General features: G+C 32.2%; 3 protein-coding genes across 3 annotated transcripts; all 3 read right to left on the bottom strand.

The window, feature by feature from the left end:
* Positions 1-305: 305 nt before the first annotated feature.
* LOC133183295 (uncharacterized) lies at positions 306-2120 on the bottom strand. Its single transcript, XM_061318254.1, has 3 exons — positions 2087-2120; positions 516-1538; positions 306-421 (listed from the first exon to the last, which is right to left on the bottom strand). Exons 2-3 carry the CDS (start codon positions 1536-1538, stop codon positions 413-415), a joined length of 1032 nt encoding a protein of 343 aa, XP_061174238.1. The 5' UTR covers positions 2087-2120; the 3' UTR covers positions 306-412.
* Positions 2121-8936: 6816 nt separating this feature from the next.
* Positions 8937-10213, bottom strand: LOC133183294 (uncharacterized). Its single transcript, XM_061318253.1, has 2 exons — positions 9128-10213; positions 8937-9031 (listed from the first exon to the last, which is right to left on the bottom strand). Exons 1-2 carry the CDS (start codon positions 10202-10204, stop codon positions 9023-9025), a joined length of 1086 nt encoding a protein of 361 aa, XP_061174237.1. The 5' UTR covers positions 10205-10213; the 3' UTR covers positions 8937-9022.
* A 10122-nt stretch (positions 10214-20335) lies between these two features.
* Positions 20336-22794, bottom strand: LOC133183293 (elastin-like). Its single transcript, XM_061318252.1, has 3 exons — positions 22766-22794; positions 20575-21663; positions 20336-20466 (listed from the first exon to the last, which is right to left on the bottom strand). The coding sequence occupies exons 2-3, from the start codon at positions 21661-21663 to the stop codon at positions 20458-20460; spliced, it is 1098 nt and encodes a 365-aa protein (XP_061174236.1). The 5' UTR covers positions 22766-22794; the 3' UTR covers positions 20336-20457.
* Between the last annotated feature and the right edge of the window lie 2178 nt (positions 22795-24972).

The raw sequence follows: 24972 nt of genomic DNA, 5'->3' as shown, positions 1-24972 counted from the left end.
CTTTGAAATCAGAGAATAAATATTTTCTTACTTTACAGAATGTATATTTTTGTTCGAATGTTGAGCTCTTGATCCGATGTATATGCGCAACCTTTATTTTAAGTTATGTTTAAAAAAGTAATTATGAAAAAAAGATGGGGATTTTCTATACCAGAAGCTTTATCAAAGTGTATTTTCTTAAAAAAAATCAATACTGTGAAATTCATTCTTTTTTTGTTTTGATCACCTCTCTGCTCTAAGTACTGTAAGGTTCTATGTATGCTACTACTTGAAGATTCTTAAAAAAAAGAAAATACAGACCACTATTTCAAAGTATGATTATTTACTCAAGCAAATAAATAAATACAACACTATCGTACACCATGGTTGTCTCTGTATCACAGTCAATGATTCCTTGCATATGCATGTAATATTAGTAAACCTGAAAAGAAAAAAAAATGCGCATGAATTAAACTGAAATATAAAGGATATATTCAAAATTATTTTAATTTTGATTTTATTTCTTGCTAATTTACCTTTCCAGTTGACACAATATTTGAGTTGATAATTGCAGACTGTCTTCCAGATCCGACAACGGCAGCTGAGGCTGCAGACGAGCCGTTTGGTACGACTGAAGCAGCAGCCGCAGATGATGCTGAGGTTTGACCAACAGGGAATTGCGGATAGTTTACACCTTGGACTGGATGAATTACTGGACCCCCGAATGTATTTGGAAATTCCGGTCGAATAACTCCGTCCATTCTAATTCCAGATCCAATGTTGGCACTTGAAGCAGCAGATGCAACTGAGGTGGAACCGCCTACAGCAGCAGAAGAAGCAGATGCTCCAAAAACATGATTGGTAGGAAATTTTACACTTGGGAATGGTTGTACAAACGAACCACCAACTTTTCTTATGAATGGGGATCCTATTCCAATTTCAGATCCAAGTGTGGCACCTGGAGATAGACCAGTAGCAGCTGAGGAGGCTGAAGCGCCCATTGAATTAGCTGAAGCAGTAGCCCCAGAGGCCTGACCAAGAATCTCGTTAGTAGGATAATGTGCACTTGGGATTGGTTTCACCAGTGGACCGGATGGATAACTGATGCTTGGTACCTGATGACCAATAGGTCCATTGTAAGGTGCAGTAGCTTGAAATCCTGCATTTCTAAGGAATGCAGTTCTCTCAGCATCGGAGGTCACTGCTGTAGCAGCAGCAGCAGCAGGGTTTACTCCATTGAATCCAAATCCATTGTTCAAGCCAATCACTCCTGAGTGTCCAGCAAATCTTCTAGCACCAGAAACAGCGGAAGCGGACGCATCCAAACCACTTGTTGCAGCAGAGGAAGCAGAAGCGGCGGCATTCCTTCCATCAAACCCTACAAAGCGAGCATCAAATCCATTGTTGTTAACACCCCTGATCACTTCTTGATTTTGAAGAAGATCAGTTCCCTGTGAACATCCGTACTGTCCGCATCCTGATTTTGGATAATAGTCCTTTGGAACGGGGATCGAAATTGTTCCAGAAATAACGCAGAAAATAACAACAGCACGAATCATCTGTGGAAAAAGAAAAAATGAAAAATCTTTTTGACGATTATGATTTTATAAATTATCTCAGGTGGTGTATTTAAAAGAGAGGAAATGCAACTGAAGCAAAGTTAATATTGATTACCTATCATACACTCAAACCCCCCCCCTCCCTTCCCCCCCCCCCCCCAAAAAAAAAAAAAAGATTTCATATCAACGTATATTTAGAAATTTAATTAAAGGGAAAAACAATTTGGAACTGGAAGGAACTACCAAAGTTAAACAAACTGGACATGTGAAAGCATTTATGCTCAATAAATTTAAAAATTCTATAAATTTTAGATATGTTCTCAAAGCTCACATCTGAATCTAATATACTGTTTTTTTTTCTTTTGACTAAGTCAATACAGGTACTTCGAAAAGAAAAAAAAAATCCAACAGTTTCAAAAGTAATTATTTAATAAAAATGTAAATTAAGCAAAAATTTTATTCATTACTTTAAAAAAATCAAATTTATTTCTGAACATATTATCTTGTGTATTATATTTGCAACAAAATCTTCTACAGTGAAATTTTACCTTGAGATAGACGTATCGTTTACGAGATCTGGTGTATCTGTGCTAATCACTGAGAAGTGTGCCTTATTTATACTGCTAGATCGATGTACATTACAGGAAGGAATGTAATTGCATGTGGTTTGATCTTTTGTGATTACTCAGTAAAATTTAATTTAATGAAATCATTGCAATGATTTAATTGGACGATTGTATAATTTTGAAGAAAATTTAAGGATGACGTGTTTGTCTGAGATCTACAGCAATATTCTTGTATAGAGAGTGACTGCAGTTTTCTTAATTTCCCTGATTTGTTCTGTATGAATAAAGATTTTGCAGATTTTAGCTTAATGATATTGTAATAAAATCATCACTTTTACAAACCAATGAATGAAAAAATTAATTTGATTTTATTTTGCAAAACATTTAAGAAATTTAACATACACTGTATGACCTAAGTTTATTGCTTTATGTTTTTTTTTCAGTAATAATTCATAGAATAAGTGTGTGCAGAAATCACGCATATTATGTTTATAGTATTTACGGGGGGATTTGACTTCCGTCTGTTTATTGAATTATATTTGTGTACCTGTATATAAATTGATAACTGTCTGCCATATACACCTAGTCGTAAACTTCGAAAATAATATCGTATATAATTTATACTATGCAAATTGTAATCACAATACCATTCATGAAATCACTAGTCATTCACGAGAACTTCATTTTTAAGCTGAGACAGTCTTTCAAAAATAACGTGAACATAAAATTCTCGCAAATGAAATGTGATGTGATAATAGGTATTAAATTTTGTATGTCACACTTTTCATATTTCATCAATTTCATAATTATTCTTAACAACTGCTATTGAACTTTGATATTACTGTACAGAAACATTGAAAGAAATTAAGAGATATGTTCCTAAGAAATAAACAATTGTGTATATGTGATATATCATCAATATTCTTGAAAATATAATATAATATAATATAATATAATATAATATAATATAATATAATATAATATATATATATATATATATATATATATATATATATATATATATATATATATATATATATATATATATATATATATATATATATATATATATATATATATATATATATATATATATATATATATATATATATATATATATATATATATATATATATATATATATATATTATTGTTATTATTATCATATTTACAATATATCTACACAAAGTACATGAAAAGAAATGTCAAAGGTTGAAAGAATATCGTGTAGGGAGTGTATGAATGAAAAAAGCGCTATAGATTTGACATTTCCCCCCCGCAATTCTAATTTTAAGACGTTCTGAGAACTCATGTCACATGCCGTTTCTCCTGTCATGTTCACTTTCTGACGAAACAATTCATTCATTGTTGGAGATAATTAGGCTGTGTGGTAAGGGGTCAGTGGGAACAATTTTCTTAAAATACCTTCCTGGTTACGTTAAATATTACTTTAAAAAATCGAAAGAATTAGCTTAATTATCAGTATAGTTTTAGAAATCTACTCAACGCCAAGTAACACCAATAAGTGCATTGCTGACAATAATAATGCATTATAAGAATTCGGGCAAAGATACAAACATAGATAATTAATTCTAATATACATTACATATAGTATAAAAACCTTTAATAAAGTACGAAAAATAAACTAGAATTAACGATTCATTAAAAAAAAAATCATACCCGCGATATTTTAAAATTTATAATACCGCAGGTATGATTTTTTAAATATTAAAAACGTTGACTCTACTTTGTTTTACATTTCCATATTGGATACATTGTAAATGTTTTTGATTATGAAGAATAATTCATGAAAGAAGACAAAAAATATCCTAGGACCCAGTATATATATGGTGGGGGGGGGGGGTTCTGTCCACAAGCACATTTGTTGAATTCATCAACAATGGGATCCGGTAAGGGTCCAGAAATGAGTGAGCTACACGACAGTGCTTCTAGATATATCCTTATTGGAGCAATAATAACAAATATAATCGTTCTAATGTTTTTCTCCTATAAGATATTATATTCACATAAATTATCGATTGCATCAAAAGAATTTAAGGTTTTAATAGAAAAAAAAATAATTTCTTGGACAAAAAATATTCCTCTCCCTGATCAATTCACAAAAAATGGAATGACTTTGTAACCTAAATGAAACAGTTTATGCAAATTTCATGCAATTAACATTAATTTTAATTTGATATTAATAGACAAATTCCCCCTTTACAGTGATGAGGGAATTCATGATCAGAAACAGGAAGTTACGAAAAAAAAATATGGCAGTCGAATGGGAAACATTGATGCAAATACCATCAAGCACAAATTTACGTTTTATCATATACATTTTGCATAAAAGATAGAAAATATTATTACGAATAAGATAGTATTGTCTTGAAGAAATGTCAAAATGCTATTTAATTTGATTTCCTTCGCAATTTAAAGTAAGTCTTGAATGAAGAAATAATCTCTAGCTAGGTTTTGATTAATTGGCTATGTATCAATATACCGGGTATATTGAACATTATTTCACTTGAATTATTTAATAATTTATATTGTTAAAATAAAACAAAATGTTTTAATCGCACTAGTTACGATATTTTTTACAACACTCGTCCCTTGTTTTCAGTTGTCATTTTTGACACAGAATTATCACGAATTTGTCAAATGCCTCTTAGCATTAAAAAAAATATCAAATAACAAACGTTGAAAGCAACCAACAAGTTCTGAACACTTTCTCCCAATCGGTGTAACGTAGAATATTAATCCGGGTTGAAAATTGACGCGGGTTTCATTTTTCAACGCTCAATATTGTACCGGGGATGCTTTTTCTCCGTTGAAAATTGAGATTAAAAGTCGTGAAATTTATACCCGGAGTAATTTTTCGACAGCTTGGTAATGTAATTTTTTTCCCTAATCTCTGATGACATTAACTCCTTGAAAATTGACCCTGTTGAATATTGACTCTAACTACAGAGTTTGAACTGTCTTTGAAGGCATTTGAACTGGAAGCTGTTTTACTCTACGTGATTTTATTTATAAATATTTCAATTTCAAAATTTTCATTTTTCCAGATTAATTAAAATAGGTCTAAGATAGAATAAAAAATATTTAGTTATTTTAATTATGCAAGCGCGGGGAATTGAATTTATACAACTACCGACAGAAAAATTCCAATAATACATTTATTGTAGTTTCTACTAACAACATACAGGCTTATAGCAGGGAGAAATACTTTGTTCAAAATACCGCATTGAGAGGATGTGCGTCTCCACCCCCTTTTTTGTAAAAAACTTGAAAATAACAATTTCATTAATTGACGTTTATCGTGATACCTGTTATACTATGTTATGGATATTGTACTTAAGATGCTCTTATATCATTTCTGTCAAGGAAAAAAACAGCAAATATGCACATTTTACTGATAAATTGATTCTTTTTTTGTAAAAATTCACAGATACTTGGGTCTTGGTTTAGAAATACGTATGTACCTGATTGATATGTAAAAAAATGTACTTTACTTTTTTAAAAAAATATCAATAAGGTACATACATATTTATAAACTAAGACCCAAGTACCTGTGTAAAAATAAGTTCTTAATGCCCTATGAACAGGCCGAGTATTTGATACAAAAGACTGTATTCAGAAAAAAAACCTTGAAATGTATTGATTAAAGCACAAAATTTACAGTTTTAATTGTATTTGAACAATACCTTATTCATTAATTTTCTCTTTTCATGTAAGCAAGTTTATTACGAAGTACAAATTGTACTTCGGGTTCGTTGCCACGAATGCTCTCTGCGAGGAATATATACAAATTTTACCGTTAAATTTATGAGGAAAACCTAATACATATATGTAATAGTCTTTCGAAATATAAGTATATTCACAACTTATAGTGTTCTCAATGATTAACCATTATTTCAATGCCCATTCACACAAAAAACTTTTTTATGTAATGCAGCTATAATCGCCTCGTTTTTCTTTTTAACATCGGGCTCGATGCTACGTGATAGAAGCTTCCGCCAATGTTAAGATCGGTGAATGACGAAAACAATTTGCACATTTCCCTTTTTATTCGGTTATCACAACTTATTTCTTTTATATCATTTAAATCCAGTTTCGATTGAATAATTCAGTGATGATGTTTTATGAAATAAATAAATGATTGCTTGTTGTCAGTTTCATTAAAAATTGCCAGTAACTTAGATCCCCCACCCGGAACCGTCACCGTACTCACGTTTTTTGCTATTTCATGGCTGTTTATAGAAAATGAAAGTAGACTTTTAATTTAATGTACGATACTTATAATACTATGGGAGTGAAATCTAACTATAGTTTACGGACATCATCTTGTATCTAGTGTATTCTTAGAGGAATAAGTAAGAACTCTGGTGCACCCGTTTCGGAGTTTATTTGCAAAATTTATTAATTCATAAGTATAGATTTAAGTGACACAGCATCTTGTTCCAGGTGTGGATATCTAAGCGAAGATGTCTATCACTTTTTCTAAGGCTGCCCTACTTATAACAATCAGAGAGTGATAATTTTTGAGAATATTCAGAATATAACAGAGTTAGAAAACCTCTCATTTGATCAATTCTTTCATACCTTGCTGTTTGGTGATAGGCAATTACCTGATAAAACTGATTGTTTAATTTTAGAATCAGTCAATCTATATATCCACTCTTCCAAAAATTTTTGATATTATTCATTTTAATTCTTTTATTCATATATTTTATTGGTGTTTTCACATATAGATATATTAATTAACAGTAATTAACAGAGCAGAGCAAACACAAACCTCCAAACATCAGAGGTGAGATCAGGTGCCATGGAGGAGTGAGCATCCTCTGCCGACCGGTCACACCCGCCGTGTGCTCCTTGTCATGATCGGGAAATAACGAAAAAATCCGTCGACAATTTTGTGTGTAAATAATGGCCTAACAATTAGAATGAAAAACGTCAGTCAGCATTTGACTCAATGATAAATTGTATTTGTTGACAAGGTCATTGTATCGACCATAGAACTTACGAAATGATGACTTTAAACGAGACTGCTGATATTCTTGTTTCATCAACTTGTTTGTCAATAATTTACCTCTTTTTATAAAGTGTACATACGTAGAGCATGCTCTTGCGTATCGAATCGACTGAGAGATATAAACCCCGTATACAGGTGATGAAGGTATATTGCTGCATAAGTAAGGGAAGTTGACGATTGAAAAGTTTTTTTTAATTTCAGTTGAAAGCGGACTACATCAAATAAGGTAGGTTAATGTGTGTAATTTAGAATGTGAAAATCTGTTAAAGTGTTTCAGAAAGCATTCCATTTGTAGAGTTTGGATAAGACCTAGTACATGTATAGATATTGTAATATACATAATTCTGTAAAATATTTACTTTTGGTGACTGTTATAAGTGGCAGATTCATCATTGTATGTATTTGAAAGTTATAGTTTTTGTTACTCTGTAACAAACTGAATTCTTTATTTTATTGTTTACTAAATCCCCTTTGTTAGGGAGAGGGCTAAAATAGGCTATGCCTGCTGCCTAATCCCATTCACTTCATGTGAATAAAATTATGTATAAATAAATCCCCTTTGTTCACCCTTCCGGTTACTTATATAATAATCCTGGGGGAGTCCCTAAATACCTGTGGTTCTCTTGGTAACATAACAGCCCTGTGGGTAGCCCCTCGTTTTCACCTTGAATCCTCAGAAAAAACATCAGGGTCTTTTGCCTGTATTTTTTATCTTTATTGCCTGTAACGTCTCCCTACAGAACGTCAATAGCTGTCGGGGATATGAAGGCTCTCGGGTGCTGAATTTATTAGTGGCTATTGTATTAGTGAGTAGCCTTTACCATGTTATGGTGTTTGAAAGAGACCGTAGCGTGTGAGTGGACTATGGCAGTCCGTGCGACACATTTCTAAAACCAGTTTGTGATTTATATCACCTGACTGTGACCCACGTGCAACATTTTATTGTATGATTTAATGTCAACATATGAACAATTACATTGTGAAAGTTTGATAATAAATCGTATAAATATTTAGTTTTATTGAAAGACATTTTAAAAGTATTTGACCAGGCGTCGGACCATTGACTCCAGAACCTGAGAGGAAATACCCAGTTGCCAAGCAGCCCTTTTAAAATAAACATTGTCCGTGCAGTCTTTAACAAAAGAAACTGGACAAATCTATTCCAAAAGAATTTCCGCACTTACTGATGAGGACCAGGGCAAACTACACAAAGACATTCTTTCGATTTACTTTGTTTTGTACCTTTTTTTGGTCAATTTTCTTTGTTGAAATTTCTGATTATTTGTTCTTTAATTTGTTATTAAATATTGTTAAAATCTTCATATTTATGTAGATTCATTAGGGTGTATAACTCACATCCTCACATACTCTTTGGAGTAATGTACAATCTCGAGAAAAATGCTTTTAATTATTGCCAATTAGTAGAATGGAATATGAAAAAACGGTTACTAGTAATTAAACATGTTGCAATTGATAGTTATCAAAATACATTACTATATTTTTACTCTTTAATTATTAAGGCTTCAATTCTCAGATACGATTACGAGTCTTTTAGCACTTAGGAAGAAAGATAAAAGAAAATGATTTACACCAGAATACGTATGCCATTATTAAATTTGTTTTAATATGCAATCATACAAACTCCTGACAGACCAGATTTCCCCTGATAATTGATCAATTTCTATATTTAAAATCGTATCAAATTCAATATTGATTAAGAGTATAGGAAGAAAAGCAAAACAGTGATTTCATTCGACAATTATTTAATGAAGTAAATAAATAAATAAATAAATAAATAAATAACACAGGAGGAATTCAGTCACCATGGTTGAAAACGATGAGAATCACAGTCAATACATTGTTACTGAGTACTCGTAGATTTAGTAGGTCTGAAATGAATAAAATATATGTAAATAAAAATAATCTGCTATGAAAATATTCAGAACTAAGCTTAAGCGTCGTTGACGAGAAAAAGTCTTATTTACCTTTCTACCAGGAACGATGTTGTTGATAATTTCAGATGTTCTTCTGATAATCTGGCCATCACTGAATCCTTGGGATCCCACAGCAGCAGCTGAGGCAGCAGACGCACCGTTTGGAACAGCTGCCGCAACAGCCGCAGACGATGCTGAAGTTTGACCGACCACAGGATTTTGAGGATAATATACAGGTTGGACTGGATGATTTACTGGACCCCAGAATGTATTTGGAAATTCCGGTCGAATAACTCCGTCCAGTCTAATTCCAGATCTAATGTTGGCACTTGAAGCAGCAGCAGATGCAGCTGAGGTGGAACCGCTTACAGCAGCAGAAGAAGCAGATGCTCCAGTATTCTGACCAAAAACATGATTGGTAGGAAATTGAACACTTGGGATTGGTTGTAAAACTGGAACACCGACTTTACTTGTTAAACGGGGTCCCAAGATAGCTCCCATCCCGATTCCATATCCAAGTGTGGCACCTGAAGCTAGTCCTGTAGCAGCTGAGGAGGCTGCAGCACCCAGTGAAGTAGCTGAAGCAGTAGCCCCAGAGGTCTGACCAAATATCTGGTTTTCAGGATAATGTACGCTGTGGATTGGTTGCACCAGTGGACCAGATGGATAATTGATTCCGGATACCTGATGACCAATAGGTCCATTGTAAGGTACAGTAGCTTGAAACCCAGCATTTCCTAGGGATGCAGTTCTCTCAGCCTCAGAGGTCACTTCTGTAACAGATGCAGCAGCAGGGTTTACTCCATTCAATCCAAATCCATTGTTCAGGCCAATAACGCCTGGGTGTCCAGCAAACCCTCTATTATCGGAAACAGCTGAAGCGGAAGCAGACGCATCCAATACACTTGCAACAGAGGAAGCAGAAACGGCAGCGTTCCTTCTATCAAACCCCACAAAACGAGCTTCAAAACCACTGTTATCGACACCTCTGATCACTTTTTCATGTTGAAGGTGAGTTCTCTGAGAACATCCGTACTGCTCACATCCTGATTTTGGATAGTAATCTTTTGGAACAGGGATTGCAATTGTACTAGCAATAACACAGAAAACTACAACAGCACGGATCATCTGTGGAATAAAATAATAGAATTGTTTTCGACGATTTTGATATTATAAACGATCTCATGTAGTTTATTCAAAGAAGAAAGAAAATACTACGATGCATTGGACATGATTCCATATTAAAGACGGATGATTCAAATAAACTTTTATCACAAATCATGGAAAAAAACAACTAGAATCTTGTTTATAAAAGTATAATGAATGAGATAAACGACATCAGATTTTTCTTTTTTATTCAAAGTTTCACATAAATGTGTTTTCAAGTTACAAACAGTTGTTTACGTTAATAAGGATGATCTAAGGAAGGTAAAATTTTGAACATCAAAGAAAGTTTGTGATTTCTTATTATTTTAGAAATTTAATATTCGCATCATTTAAAACCAAAATACGACAAAAACCACCAATCCAGGCATCGATTTTTTTTCAACAAGGTTGAAATTGATAAAAGAGACCCCTAGACACCAAGAGGTCATCAAAAACAGAGTATATTGGGATTAACATATATTTAAAAAATTTATTTTAACGGAAATAAAACGATTAAATTTTTTTCAGTATTATATTTATTAAAAAATGTTGAATAGTTAAATCTTACCTTGGGATAGACGAATCTTTACAGGATATGTGTTGATCATTGACTGAAGTGTGCCTTATTTATACTGTTAGGTCGATGCATGATAGAGGAAGGAATGTAAATCCATGTGGTTTGATCTTTTGTGATTACTCAGTAAAATTTAATTTTGAAATCACTGCAGTGATTTAATTGGATAATTAGATAATCTTGATGAATATTTAGGGAAGACGTCATTGTAACTTCTTGTATTGAAATACACACAAAAAAAAATTGATTTATTTTGGAAAAGTTAGGAATATTTGCGTTTGTATTTTTTCCTATTTTTTTTGAATTCATGAACATTTGTTTACATGAAAATCCTAAGAAAGGGCTAAGTTCACTTTACACATAAAATGGACCTATCCTTTAACCAAATAATTGATTTTCTGTCCCATTAAATATGGAGATAACGAACTGTAATCAAACTAAAAACCCTTAAAAACAATACAAATCGGGAGCAGAAAAAAACACTCTTAAACACCAAAGGTGGGAATGGAGGAGTAAGCATCCCATTTCAAACATCAATTTAAAGGAAAAAAATTGGTGCTTTCATTTCCTGAAACAAAGTTTTTCTTGAGAGGCCAAGTATTGGAATACAGGTTTTGTGAAATTGTAATGTTGTTGAATTTTGCAGAAATCAGATGTATTTGAATACCCTCAGCATGGATTTAAAATATGAGCACACCCCTCGATCTAAAAAAATATTTCACGATCTTTAGAAACATTTCTATCATTATATAGTTTCAAATTGTAAATAAGACATATTCTATAAGGAATATTGAAATATGGCTTGAACTTTTGACTACTTTTGAAGGAATGTGAGGATAAGGATTGTGCGTTGACCACCCACTTGCAGATGAAAGTCTTTACGGGGGCAATAACATCTTATGTTTTGTCTTTGAGGGCGAAGACAATTTAAGGAGGGAGGAATGTAATGGTTTGGCAGTGAAAGCACCTGACTAGTGATGTATTGGTCTCGGATTCGATTCTAGATCCATCAATTCTTGTTTCCCTTCCTGATCCATAATTGTTCATAATTTATATTATGCAAATTGTAATTCAAATCAAAACTCAATATTGATGTTAATATTTAAAATTACTTATGGCGACTTAATAAATTTAATGATGAGAACATTATTTTCAAATTTAGACAGTTTAACAGAATTTGGCAAACACATCGTTTCATTCTCGAATAAAAAGTGATCAATAATATTAAATTTTTCTTGGTAGTATGGATAAAATGTGATCAAAAGTGTTATAATTTTGTACTGGATAGAATGGATAAATGTGATTAATAATGTTAGAATTTTGTATTGAGTAGATTGATAAAAAGTGATAAACAGTATTAAAAATTTTGTACTGGATAGAATGGATAAGAATTGATTAGCAGGATTAGAATTTTGAACTGGGTACAATGGATAAAAAGTCAGTAACAACTTTACAATTATTTTTACTGGGTAAAAAAAAAACTGGGTAATAGATAAATGTGATTAGCAGAGTTACAATTTTGAGTAGAAAAGTCCCAGGTTCTCATGGCAGACTAGTTATCAGTGTTTTATATTATCATTTATAATTCCAGGCCCGTAGGAAGCAATTTCACTTTGAGGGGGAACAACCATACATTTTCAGTTGAGGGGGGCTCTATCAAGTACCAAAACTCCTTGACAAAAAAAAAAAGGTCATCAGACGTTATAATTGAGAGGGCACAAGAATATAGTAGCTATGTTTTCTATAGTATTCTATATATCGGCAAAATTATTGCCCCCCCCCCCCGTGCCCCCTGGTTCATACGGCCATGAATTCCTAAGCTTGAGGCTCAGCATTGATATAAAGTTGGGTGACATAGAAAAAAAGTTAAGAAATTAGTATTTTTACACGATAAAGAAACACTGATGTTCATGTGATGTATTATCATACATACAGACATTCGTGTCGCCCGCGTGGTACAGTGGTTAGAGCGTTTGCTCTAGAACCGCGATGTAAGGAGTCAATCCTTACGTCGCGGGTTCGAATTCACTGCGGAACGTGGAGACCTGTCCTTCGGATGAGACTATAAACCGAGGTCCCGTGTCGCAGAAGGTGCTGGCACGAAAAAGATCCCTCACTGCTCAATGGCCCTGAGTGCCGAGTAAAGGTGAAAATTTGCAGCCCTCCACCGGCAAGTGGTGGCGTCACCATATGAGTGAAAAATTCTCGAGAGGGAAGTTAAACAACAAACAATGAACAAAAACAGACATTCTTTATTTCATCTTCAGCAGAGATTAAACAATCCATGTATGAAAATAATTATTGTGCATATGAGGACAGAACCTGAAAATATATAGGCTTGCGTTGATTGTTTGAATTATATTTACAATATCAGAATTTTTTTGGCCTATAGTACATGAATTGAAATGACCCAGGGTTCAGAAAGTATCATAAAGAAAAGGAATGAAAAAAACCCCCAACTGATTTGATATTTTATTGTAAATCTAATTTGAAGCAATATTTAGAACTTACGTCACATGCCTGCCGCTTCTCTAGTCATGTTCACTCTCTGACGAAACAATTCATTCATTATTGGGGATAATTAGCCCTTTTAGTCAGGTGTTATCAGAGGGTCGAGAAAACCTTCCTTGTCACTTTAGTAACGTAGTCATCAATTTAATTCCAGAAATTTATTCAACGCTAGACATGCAACACGTTCACAAGTAGGAATTCTTATTACTGTCAATGAAAATAAATATAGAGAAAATTCATGCAGATCTACAAACATAGACAACACAAATTTTTCCCTCAACATAAACAATGATTATGAATTACTTCTGCAATTTCTAATGAAGATAGTTATCTATAACCATTGCTTCTACTGCTGATTGGATGAATATTTTACTTACATTTTAAATGAGGCTTAATGAAGAGAACAAAACTGTGACAGTGACAACGTCAGTTCAATTTCACAATAAAACTGATTCGTTTTACTATGTCTCATTCAATAAAATTTAATAATGATATAAAATAAATGAAAATTACTAAATAATTGGCTAGAATGTTATTTTTTTATTTTTTAAAAATTCACTTATAAAACATCAATTAAATCAGAACAATTAAGACTTTTAATAGGAAAATAATATTCTTCTCCCAGATGTACGTAGACAATGATCTCGCAAAAAATTAAATGACTTTGTAACCTTAATGATACAGCTCATGCAAATATAATCCATTAGCAGTATTTGCTATTTTAATATAGGCTATTTGGATACGAAATCCCCCCTCTGCAGTGAGAGGTAATTAAAAAATCAGACAGACAGGAAGTGAAAAAAATGTGACAGTCTATTGAAAAACAATGATGCAAATGGGATAGAGAACACATATGTATTTATCATAAAGAATACGCATAAAAGTAAGCAATATTCGCTAATATGATAGTATTCTCTTACGAATGAATAAATAAATAAATTGAAATACAATTATTATTTCATTTGCAATCATATTAACCCTTACTTAATTAACAGAAAAATGACACCATCTTATTTGTCAAACAAACATATACATGTATGTCACAAAAATTATATCTAACATAAAAATACATGCATATTTTATTGACCATATCTATGATATTAAAACATTAACTCTCAATATTTCATCAGTATAATTTTCTTTGTGAAATCATTTAGTAATCTTCAACAATGAATTTCCTATTTCACACACGAAACCTTGTCACGGCGGTGGATAAACAATAGAAGCTAAATACTAGTTAACCCTCTTGCTCAATTTAATTAAAAATAAATTTATTAAATTGTTTTGATATTCAATTATTGTATATTTAGAATAAATTTGTCAAATTTTATCCTTCGCAATATTAATTTGCCTTATTGAACTTCTTTACAACGGCTCTTACATCTTTTAACCACACCAGATATAAATACATAATAAAAATGAATGAAATTAACATTTATGAAGAGAGAAAATTAGAGAATGTAAATACGAGCATTGAATTCTTATTTTTGGATATCGTCTGTCGTATTACAGCACCTGTCCTAAAATATGAAAAATAAAAATTAATTTAATGGCTAACATTTTATGAAATGCCCTTTGCAAATGCCGAAAATTTATATGTTTATGTCTGTCTGAAATCATTTAACTTAAGGGTGTCAAAAGAAGCATGTCAATATCCGATTATTCGGTCGACTTTTGAAGTAATATTAGAATTTACTTATACACACATTCTGTGAAAACTTCCAAGAACTATTGACTGTTTTTGAAACAAAGTTTAGCCTGTATGCATATATTTTTATTCCAAATCTATGTATTTAAAAAATCGAGACAGATTTATATAGTTTGTTTGCTAAAAATAAAATAAAATGTTGATACCAAAAGAAAGGTCTAGAAATACATATGGAGCAAAAGATGGATAAAACTCCAAGGTCAAAAACATCTGGTCAAAAATTTTGGTATCAAAAAGGTCTTGTCACGAGAAATAAACATGTAAAATATGACAGTTCAAAAGTTATGGCCAAAATAAAAGCTTTTCAAAAGGAGATTTAATTCCAAGGTCCAAATCGTGAGGTCAAAATGTTAGTTCCCATGAAAAAGATAACGAACAGTGATCGATCTCATAAAAACTTCAAACAATACAAATCTGTGAACAGGGCATATACACGGACCCTGGAAATTCCAGAGGTGGGATCAGTTATGCCTAGGAGGAGTAACCATTCCCTGTTGAAAGGTCGCACCCCCGTGAGCCCTATGTATTGATCATGTAGACAGAACATTCTATAGTCAAATTTAGTATAAAAACAAAGGTCTAAAATTGTTAGGAAACAAGTCAGCCAAAATACGACACAGTGATAGGTTATATGTGCTAGCAAGGTCATTATAACGATCATAGAATTTACGGAATGCTGACTCTGATTCATACGAATATAAAAACAGGTCGGCTAATAAAGGAGCACAAATAGTGCCTATTGGTATTTCAACAGTTTGTTGGAAGACTTGCTCACCGAAGACTACATAAATGTTGTCAATGAGGAACTTCAGTATCTTTTTAATATCAATTTCAGAGTACTTGTGTGTAGAATCAGAGTGATTTTAACGAAGTAATTTTGTTGATGACCAAACAGAAGATCTGAAAATTTCCAATTTTCGTTCCAAAGAAGGGTCTTGTCAGAAGGAATACACAGGTGGGATATAAAGCCTTAGCATCAACCATTTAAAGGTTATAGCAGGTTATAGTAGAGAGTAATGATTAGATAAAGATTTATGTATGTCAAACACAAAGGTCAATTCCATGAGGTCAAAAATTTTGGTAACCTGAGAAAGGTCTTGTCACGGGAAATACACATGTAAAATATGAAAGCCCTACGAGTGGTGATCAAAATGTTCGCAACATATCTCTGTATCTACATAACCACAATTCAGATCAGAATGAAATTTGGCATACATAGGTCATAAACAGGATCAAGGAATGGCTGTAAAGTTTAACTTGAATCCTAAAAAGCCTTTGTAGTAATATATAGTCAGTTGTGAAGACTTAATGAGGCAAAGGAATTGCCCAAAGTTCAATTAGTAATTGGATGTATTGTTTAAGTGAAGGAAGGGAGATAGTTAAAATCATGTTTGTTCTGGGTGCCCAGTTAAAGTAAGTTTGGAAAGAGAAGTGTCCTTGGTTGATCAATTTGTAATTAAGAATGCCAAGTTACTTAAAACTATTAACAGATCAGATATGATAAGGAGAAAGCGGCCATACTTGATCCACATTGGATACATGGCGCACCCAAGACAAGGGAATATGGTTGTGATGGACACCATGGTCATACTGGGAAAAGATAGCCTAGTCCACCCATCCTTTTGAGGAGATTTGGCAATTTGTGACAAATGGACTATTCTTGTTAATACAAATTACCTGCATGGTAAGAAATATAAGAGCTTATTTTAGGGCTGTTATGGAAAATGTTACGTGACCGCCTGCATGGTTCATGCATGGGCATGGGGTGACATATTTTATTAATACTTTAAATAATGATAAACACTGAAACCCAATTTGATTTCTTTAATGAGCGTTACTCATACATGCAGTTAGTTCGCGTACTTTTTAGCAACCCCTCGTAGTACATTGTATCAACAATTAAGAAGCTATGGCCAAGATTAAAGTTTTTCAAAAGAAGGTCAAATTCCAAGGTTTAGGTCATGAGGCCAAAAATGTTGTAATCCAAAGAAAAGTCTTGCTACAAGGAATACACATATAAAATATAAAAGCCTAAGCATCAACCATTCAAAGATTATAGCCAAGGTTAAGGCTTGGTAATCTTTTTTTCAAAAGTAGGTCAAACTCTAAGGTTATGAGGTCAAAAATGCTCGTACTTTAAGAAAGGTCTTGCCACAAGTTATGACCAAAGTTAATATTTTTGAGATCAAACAAATAGACAGACGAACAAACTTAAATTTATATGCCCATAAAAGTCCACAATCTTCCTGAAATAAACCCATTCAAAATAACTTGCAGCGATAAGTACTATTTTATCACATAAATCACACAGCATATAAAATTTAGAGTACTATATTTTGCCATAGTGCAGTTAATAATCTATTTTTTTTTTAATCCTGCATATATAAACATAATAAATTTCCATGTATACTAGTAATTTTATTAAATAATGAAATATTTTCTTTTGTTAATTCTAGCATAAACGGTTGTGATATTACTAGATGAAATATATGGAGATAACGAACAGTATTCAAGCTCAAAAGTCCATTAAACAATACAAAATAGGAGCAGAGCAAACACGGACCTCTAAACATCAGAGGTGGGATCAGGTGCCATGGAGGAGTGAGCATCCCCTGCCGACTGGTCACACCCGCCGTGTGCTCCTTGTCATGATCGGGAAATAACGGAAAAATCCGTCGACAATTTTGTGTGTAAATAATGGCCTAATAATTAGTATGAAAAACGTCAGTCAGAATTTGACTCAATGATAAATTGTATTTGCTGACAAGGTCATTGTATCGACCATAGAACTTACGAAATGATGACTTTAAACGAGACTGCTGATATTCTTGTTTCATCAACTTGTTTGTCAATAATTTACCTCGTTTTAGAAATTGGTCATACGTAGAGCATGCTCTTGCGTATCGAATCAACTGAGAGATATATACCCCGTATGCCGGTGATGAAGGTATATTGCTGCATAAGTAAGGGAAGTTGACGATTGAAAAGTTAAAGTCATCACGTTTATCATAAAGCTTGGTTGTTAGATTACCATTAACGTCTTTTTCAAGTAAAATATCCAAATATGAAACAGATGTGTCAGACTCTGTGGTATCTTTTATCTCAAGCTCACCAGGATATATCGTATCGACATAAGAATGAAAATAACCATTGTTAATTGACAATACATCGTCGATATATCTAAATGTCGAGTTGAAGGCCACAGCAAGTGTTTTCTTCTTTTCACGTACAATATTTTGTACAAATTCTGCTTCATATGAATACAAAAAAAGGTCTGCTAATAACGGGGCGCAATTGGTACCCATGGGAATTCCAATAGATTGTTGGAAGACCTGGTCTCCAAAAACCACATAGATATTGTCAATCAGAAACTCAAGCATCTTTTTAATGTCAACTTCAGAGTACTTGTGTGTACAATCAGAATGTGTTTTAACAAAATAATTTTGCAAATTTTGCAAATAGATATATATTGTTTTTTCTGCAGATTACAATTCTTAATCCGCGTTTAAACAAAGAAAGAAAGAAATTTCATTAAGGTAGCTCTAAACACTTACATAAAATGCATTTTGGACTTGGAAAAAATATGTCATATAGAGGTGTACATAGTAAGTTTATCTAGTTCATTTCAACATGAGGTACCTACCATATTTCCCCAGGAATAATGTTCAAAGACAATGATGTCTTAGTGAACAGAAATTACTGCTATTTACTTACATTGTGAAAATACATGCAAATAATTTATTCAATTACTTTATCTTGCTCCAACATAATGCTAAGAATATTTTCTTCAGTCCACATTGTGTCTTTTATTGTCAATTTATTCTATCTTGCATCGAATGGCAGACCACTCTAACTGCATAAAAATACCATGGAATTAGTATTCTTCATTAAGCAATATTTAGAGCTTCCTTAATTATGATATTCATATCTGTTTCATTGTTAAACACAATTTCTAAAAAATTGCAATTTCTGGGTCATTTCTTCATAATTTTGAAACGTTATTTGCTTGCATTTTAATTAAAAAACGAGCAAACATTTGTAAAGAAAAATTAGAGAAGACCCAGAGACCATAAAAAATAAACTTTACCCAAAACAATATCATTGTGTAAATGCGTTGCTTCATTGTCGTTTTGAAATCCCTATCGTTTGCGTAACGAATTAAGATAGCTCAGTAGTATGCGTTCACAGTCCAGAACACTCTGAAATCGAGAAGTTTTTGATTTGATCCTTATACGGAGCGTTTATTATTATCATTAACATTATTATAAGGATTTTTACAATCAAGTCATTTTTCAGTTTAATTTTAAATACTAATTAATAAGAATTTGAAAATAAATATTTTTTTTCAGTTGCACCGAGACGAGAGCAAAAGCAATTCTTCCAGCCTACCGAAACGTCAATGTAATTTAGCATTTGACTAAATTCTATTATTTCTCAAAGATGTTTATTATTTATGTGAAGTGTTTCTGTACGCTAAATACGTTCATATTCTTTCTAATTCTGAGATAGCAGCTTGACCACGTGGCAGGGTGAATTTTTTTTTTTTAATTTGAATGATATTTAAGCAAAGAATAGAATCACTGACTTACGCGTAAGCATTTCTAAAAGGGGTATATGATGTAAAAAAAAAAAAGTTCTCCATAGGCACAATAACATCAAACAAGCATTGTAAAATATATCATTTATAAAATCTATTCAATAATGCACCATCTGATATTGTTTTCATTTTGTTTCAGTCGAAGTGTAGTTAAGATAGGTTACAGTGTGTAATTAAGAATGTGAAAATCTGCTTCAAAAAGCATATCATTTTAAGAGATTTTTCAGATTTTGATAAGAACTAGTAAAAGGGGAATATTGTAAGACACATAATTCTGTAAATGGATATTAACATTTTATCATCGTTGTCACTATGAGTGGCAGATAGGAAATTTGTCATTATATGTATCTGAAAGTTTAATTTCCGTTACTCTTCGGTGAAATGAAAAATGTTGAGAATTTTTTTTCTTATTATTGTCAATCAGTAGAACAATAGTTTTTAATTAGTCATGTTGTAATTGCTAGTAATCAATATGTTACTATATAATTATTAAGGGTCTAGACTCTCCCATAACATCATTAGTCTTCTAGCATATACCAAGAAAGATCAATGTATATTTGAATTTAAAAAAAAACTATACCATAATTGAATATATTTTAATATTCATTGATATAAACTAATTTGACAGACGGGGTTATCCACGATAATCAATAATTTTCTATATTTCAAATCATTCCCAATCAAGATCGTTTTAGAATATAGATAAAAAATGCAAAACAGTGATTTCGTTGAACAATTATTTATTCAAGGAAATAAATAAATAAATAAAACAAGAGGAATTCAGTCACCATGGTATGAATGTATGGATATCGCAGTTAATACTCTTTTACCGAATATTCGTGGATTTAATAGGTCTGAAATAAAAAAAAATACATATTTAAATAAAAATAAATCACTGTGAAAATATTTAAAACATTGTTCAAGAGTCATTGACGAGAAAAAGTATATTACACCTTACTTACCTTTCTACGAGGAATGATGTTGCCGATAATTCCAGATGTTCTCCTGATAATTTGGCCATCACTGAATCCTTGGGATCCTACAACAGCAGCTGAGGCAGCGGACGCACCGTTTGGAACAGCTGCCGCAGCCGCCGCAGAAGATGCAGAGGTTTGACCGACCACAGGATTTTGAGGATAGTATACACCTTGACCTGGATGAATTACTGGACCCCCGAATGTATTTGGAAATTCCGGTCCAATAACTCCGTCCATTCTTATTCCAGATCCAATGTTGGCACTTGAAGCAGCAGCAGACGCAAGTGAGGTGGAACCGCCTATAGCAGCAGAAGAAGCAGATGCTCCAGTATTCTGACCAAAGACATTATTGGTAGGAAATTGAACACTTGGGATTGGTTGTAAAACTGGAACACCGACATTACTTGTAAATTGGGGTCCTAAGACAGCTCCCATTCCGATTCCAGATCCATGTGTGGCACCTGAAGCTAGTCCTGTTGCAGCTGAGGAGGCTGCAGCACCCTGCAGTGAAGTAGCTGAAGCAGTAACCCCAGAGGTCTGACCAAGAATCTGGTTAGTTGGATAATGTACACTTGGGATTGGTTGCACCAGTGGTCCAGATGGATAATTGATTCGGGATACCTGATGACCAATAGGTCCGTTGTAAGGTGCCGTAGCTTGAAATCCAGTATTTCCAAGGAAAGCGGTTCTCTCAGCTTCAGAGGTCACTGCTGTAGCAGCAGCTGCAGCAGCAGGGTTTACTCCATTAAATCCAAATCCACTGTTCAGGCCAATAACGCCTGGGTGTCCAGCAAACCCTCTATTACCGGAAACAGCTGAAGCGGAAGCAGTCGCATCAAAACCACTTGTTGCGGCTGAGGAAGCAGAAGCGGCGGCGTTTCTTCCATCAAACCCCACAAAGCGAGCATCAAATCCATTGTTACTGACACCTCCAATGATTCCTTGTTGTTGAATAACGTGTGTTCCTTGAGAACATCCGAAATGTCCACATCCTGATTTTGGATAGTAATCCTTCTGAACAGGGATTGCAGATATTCCAGCAAGAACACAGAGGATGACTACAGCATGGATCATCTGACGAACGAGACATAGATATCTCTTAATAACATTTTAAATCATATATGTATATCGTTACAGTAAATTTACCTGATATATTCGAATATTTTACAATCTGAGGATTAACAATTTTTTTTTACAACGGCTAAAATCACAGCTGGTTATAAACTGACAGTAAATCACTAAAAATGAACCAAAATAGGAAATATTAATATGGGAAGAAACAGATATGAATAAGATGAAGATTTGAAATATACAAAATCACAGAAAAGTTTCCATCACAAAAGAATACGGGAAAATAGGGATAAATATGTTAACTTAATAACAATATTTGACTAAGTTTTTTTTTTTTATCTAAATGGTTATTTGAGCCAAATAGTAAACTATGTACTAATGAAAAAGGCAACCTTTTTATTGATATGTAGACCCCAAAAGCTACTATGTGGCAAAAGGATCGAGTTCCACAATTTAAAATCCAAAATCTATACAAAAACTTAACCATCTAAGAAGACTTATCGATATCAAAACTGATTAAATGGAAATTATGCTGAAAGTGATTTAACCATTCTATGTTTAAAGGAGGGACAATGACAAAAAAATTCGAAGGATTTCTTGATCAGTATAAATTAAAAATGCTAAAGTTTGTCTTACTGTATATGATTGAACTACATGTATTCTCAAAATGTCAGAAATACTATAAAAATACTTCAAATTTAAAATTTTGAATGTTTAATTCTTAAAACTGAATTAATTATTTTGAATAAATTGGCATTTGCATAATACCGAATAATGCTAGATTTTTACATAGTTATTGTATTCTGAGTATATCAAATATTTTTTTAATGCAATTCTGTTTCCATTTTTAAGGTCATATTCATGTAAAATCATTAATTTTTTTTTGTATGCTATATAATTTTGCAAAATCTTTACATTCATTAACCTAGCATTTATTAATACTTCTACAACTTTTAAAATTTAAATTTTTTCAAAATTTTTAAAATGTTGTTTTTATAACGTGAAAAATGAAGCACCAATCGAAATAAAACTATAAAAACTGCTTTCGTTAATGATATAATTTTTAAAAATATCCTTCTTGATTACTATCTATTTTAAATCCTACCTTGAGACCGATGTTTAGCTATTCGTCAGGACCTGGACGATAAGTACTGCTTTCCTAAATGTGTGCCTTATTTATACTAACTTTTAGTTGCGTAATAAGGAAGAAAATTCATTTTGTGATTACTCAGTAAATTTTAATTGATATCATTGGATCATTCTGATTAGTTGATGAGGTCATTTTGGTGTAGACAACGGTTGGATTATTCCTACTATTGTCAATGTATAGCATTCCTTCACGAATAAAGAAAGGCTTCAGATTATTTTAACTTTAAAAAATTTAATATTTAGTTAAAATATTAAGTACATAAAACATAGAAAATAACCACTTTTTCAATTTTTTTATATGAAGTATTAGAGTAAATTTATAAATCTCCTCGAGGATTCGAGTGCATAATGAAAAGTACGATTATATTTCTCGGTAAAATTTGTAAAGTTCGATGCATGTTAATATAGAGATAGATTATGTAAATTGTTGAATCTGATTTTATTAATAATGCCTTTGATTTCTTAATATGTCATGATATTGTTTTACTATGGTACAGACATTTTAAGAATGTTCAACACGTTCTTGGTTTAAGATATAACTGACATTGACAAAATTAAACCAAATTTGACATAGCCTAATTTGTGTCTTGACAAAATATAATTGTTTGTGCGTATGTAACTTTTATTTTCAAATTCAAGTATATGATATTTAGTTGGAGTAGGGTAGAAAGATTCAAGGATTCATTTTCCCAAATTAGTTTTGACAATGTGTTGGCAATTGTAATCTGAAAGCAAACACAAGAGTTTTACGTATGCATAGTGATTCACAGTGATAAAATTTTTCCCGTGAAGTTCACTTTCTGATGAAACAGCTATTCATTGTAAGAGAGATGTAAACTTTGTGGTCGGAGGTTAAAAAAAGTAGAAATCTCATTAAATTCTTTCCTTGTTACATTAAAAGCTAATTAACATACAATAAGTGAAATGACTTGATCAGCAATAAAGCTTTAGGAATTTCAAGAAATTCAATCAAAAACCTAAAAAAAAATAAAGATATTAAAAGATAAACAATAAAAGAAAACACATATAGAAATAACTATTTAAATTGTATAAGCTGGTCACTAAGATAGTTAAATATACTATTCGCAATTCCACACAGATGCTAACAGTAATAGATAACATGATTAAAAAAAAACACAGTGCATTATCACCAAACTATAGAAAGTAACAAGTAACGTTTAAAATGTAATTCGTTAATTCACTACGTAACATGCTATATCTTTCCTTATTCTATGTAACTTTCTATGTAACTTTCGATGCAATTATTGCCTAAGCAAATATTCAGATATTAGTTTTGGGTCATTACACTGTTTCAAGGAGATCAAAAAGTAAAAATCTATGTCTGATCTACCGATGTGTTCATTAGAAATAAATAAAAATAAATAATTTCAAAATGGACATTAAAAAATTTCATATGGTAAGAAGATTGTCATGATTCTTATATGATGTTGCGATCTGAAATGATTCAGGAGTGTTATTATTTAAAGCAAATCTTTAACTATTTAAAAAGTACCCTTCCGATAATAAAAGTACAGTTATAAAGTATTATGTGCTAAAATTTGTCTGCAATACAACTTTTTTCATGCTGGGGTTTTTTGTTATTCAGAACTCCCTCCACTTCATTACCCTTAATACACTTATAAAAAAGTGGTTTTTGGACATTGAGAAATTATTTAGTATAAAGTCTAAATATTTAGTTATATATTTCATTTTCACTATAGGGTATCTACTATTTACCCCCGGGAATAAAATGTTCAAAGTTAACACAGTATTGATGTTGCTGACTTATGTGGGGAAAATACATGCAAATAGTATACTGAGTATTAAAAAAAAACTTTTTCTTGCCTGAATGTCAAGATAGCTATATTGATAACAAATTGAGCATTTCACTTGAGATTTTAATCTATCATATTTTGATATAAGGTCTGATCAATTTATCTGCTTTCAAATACTTATAGCTAAAATACCACGAAGATCTTTAGTGTGCAGTATTTAGAAGGTCCTTAATTTCTAAAATGAGAACTTTATGCAATGGAATAGTTAAAGGATCGAGTAAATACGAGGTATACGATTCTAATGATAATTAATAATTAATTAGATATTGGCAAACAGAAATTTATATTTGTCACATTTTCTCACATTAAATCATTCTTATCAAATGAT

The sequence above is a fragment of the Saccostrea echinata genome, unplaced genomic scaffold (genome assembly GCF_033153115.1).
Source record: "Saccostrea echinata isolate AGI-Se365-2 ecotype Australia unplaced genomic scaffold, CSIRO_AGI_Sech_v1 ptg000009l, whole genome shotgun sequence".
In the NCBI taxonomy this organism is placed as follows: domain Eukaryota; kingdom Metazoa; phylum Mollusca; class Bivalvia; order Ostreida; family Ostreidae; genus Saccostrea; species Saccostrea echinata.
This window is presented reverse-complemented; position numbering and strand designations above follow the sequence as displayed.

Coding starts and splice junctions, on each gene's coding strand:
- LOC133183295 (XM_061318254.1), bottom strand. CDS start 1,538: ATGATTCGTGCTGTTGTTATTTTCTGCGTTATTTCTGGAACAATTTCG.
- LOC133183294 (XM_061318253.1), bottom strand. CDS start 10,204: ATGATCCGTGCTGTTGTAGTTTTCTGTGTTATTGCTAGTACAATTGCA.
- LOC133183293 (XM_061318252.1), bottom strand. CDS start 21,663: ATGATCCATGCTGTAGTCATCCTCTGTGTTCTTGCTGGAATATCTGCA.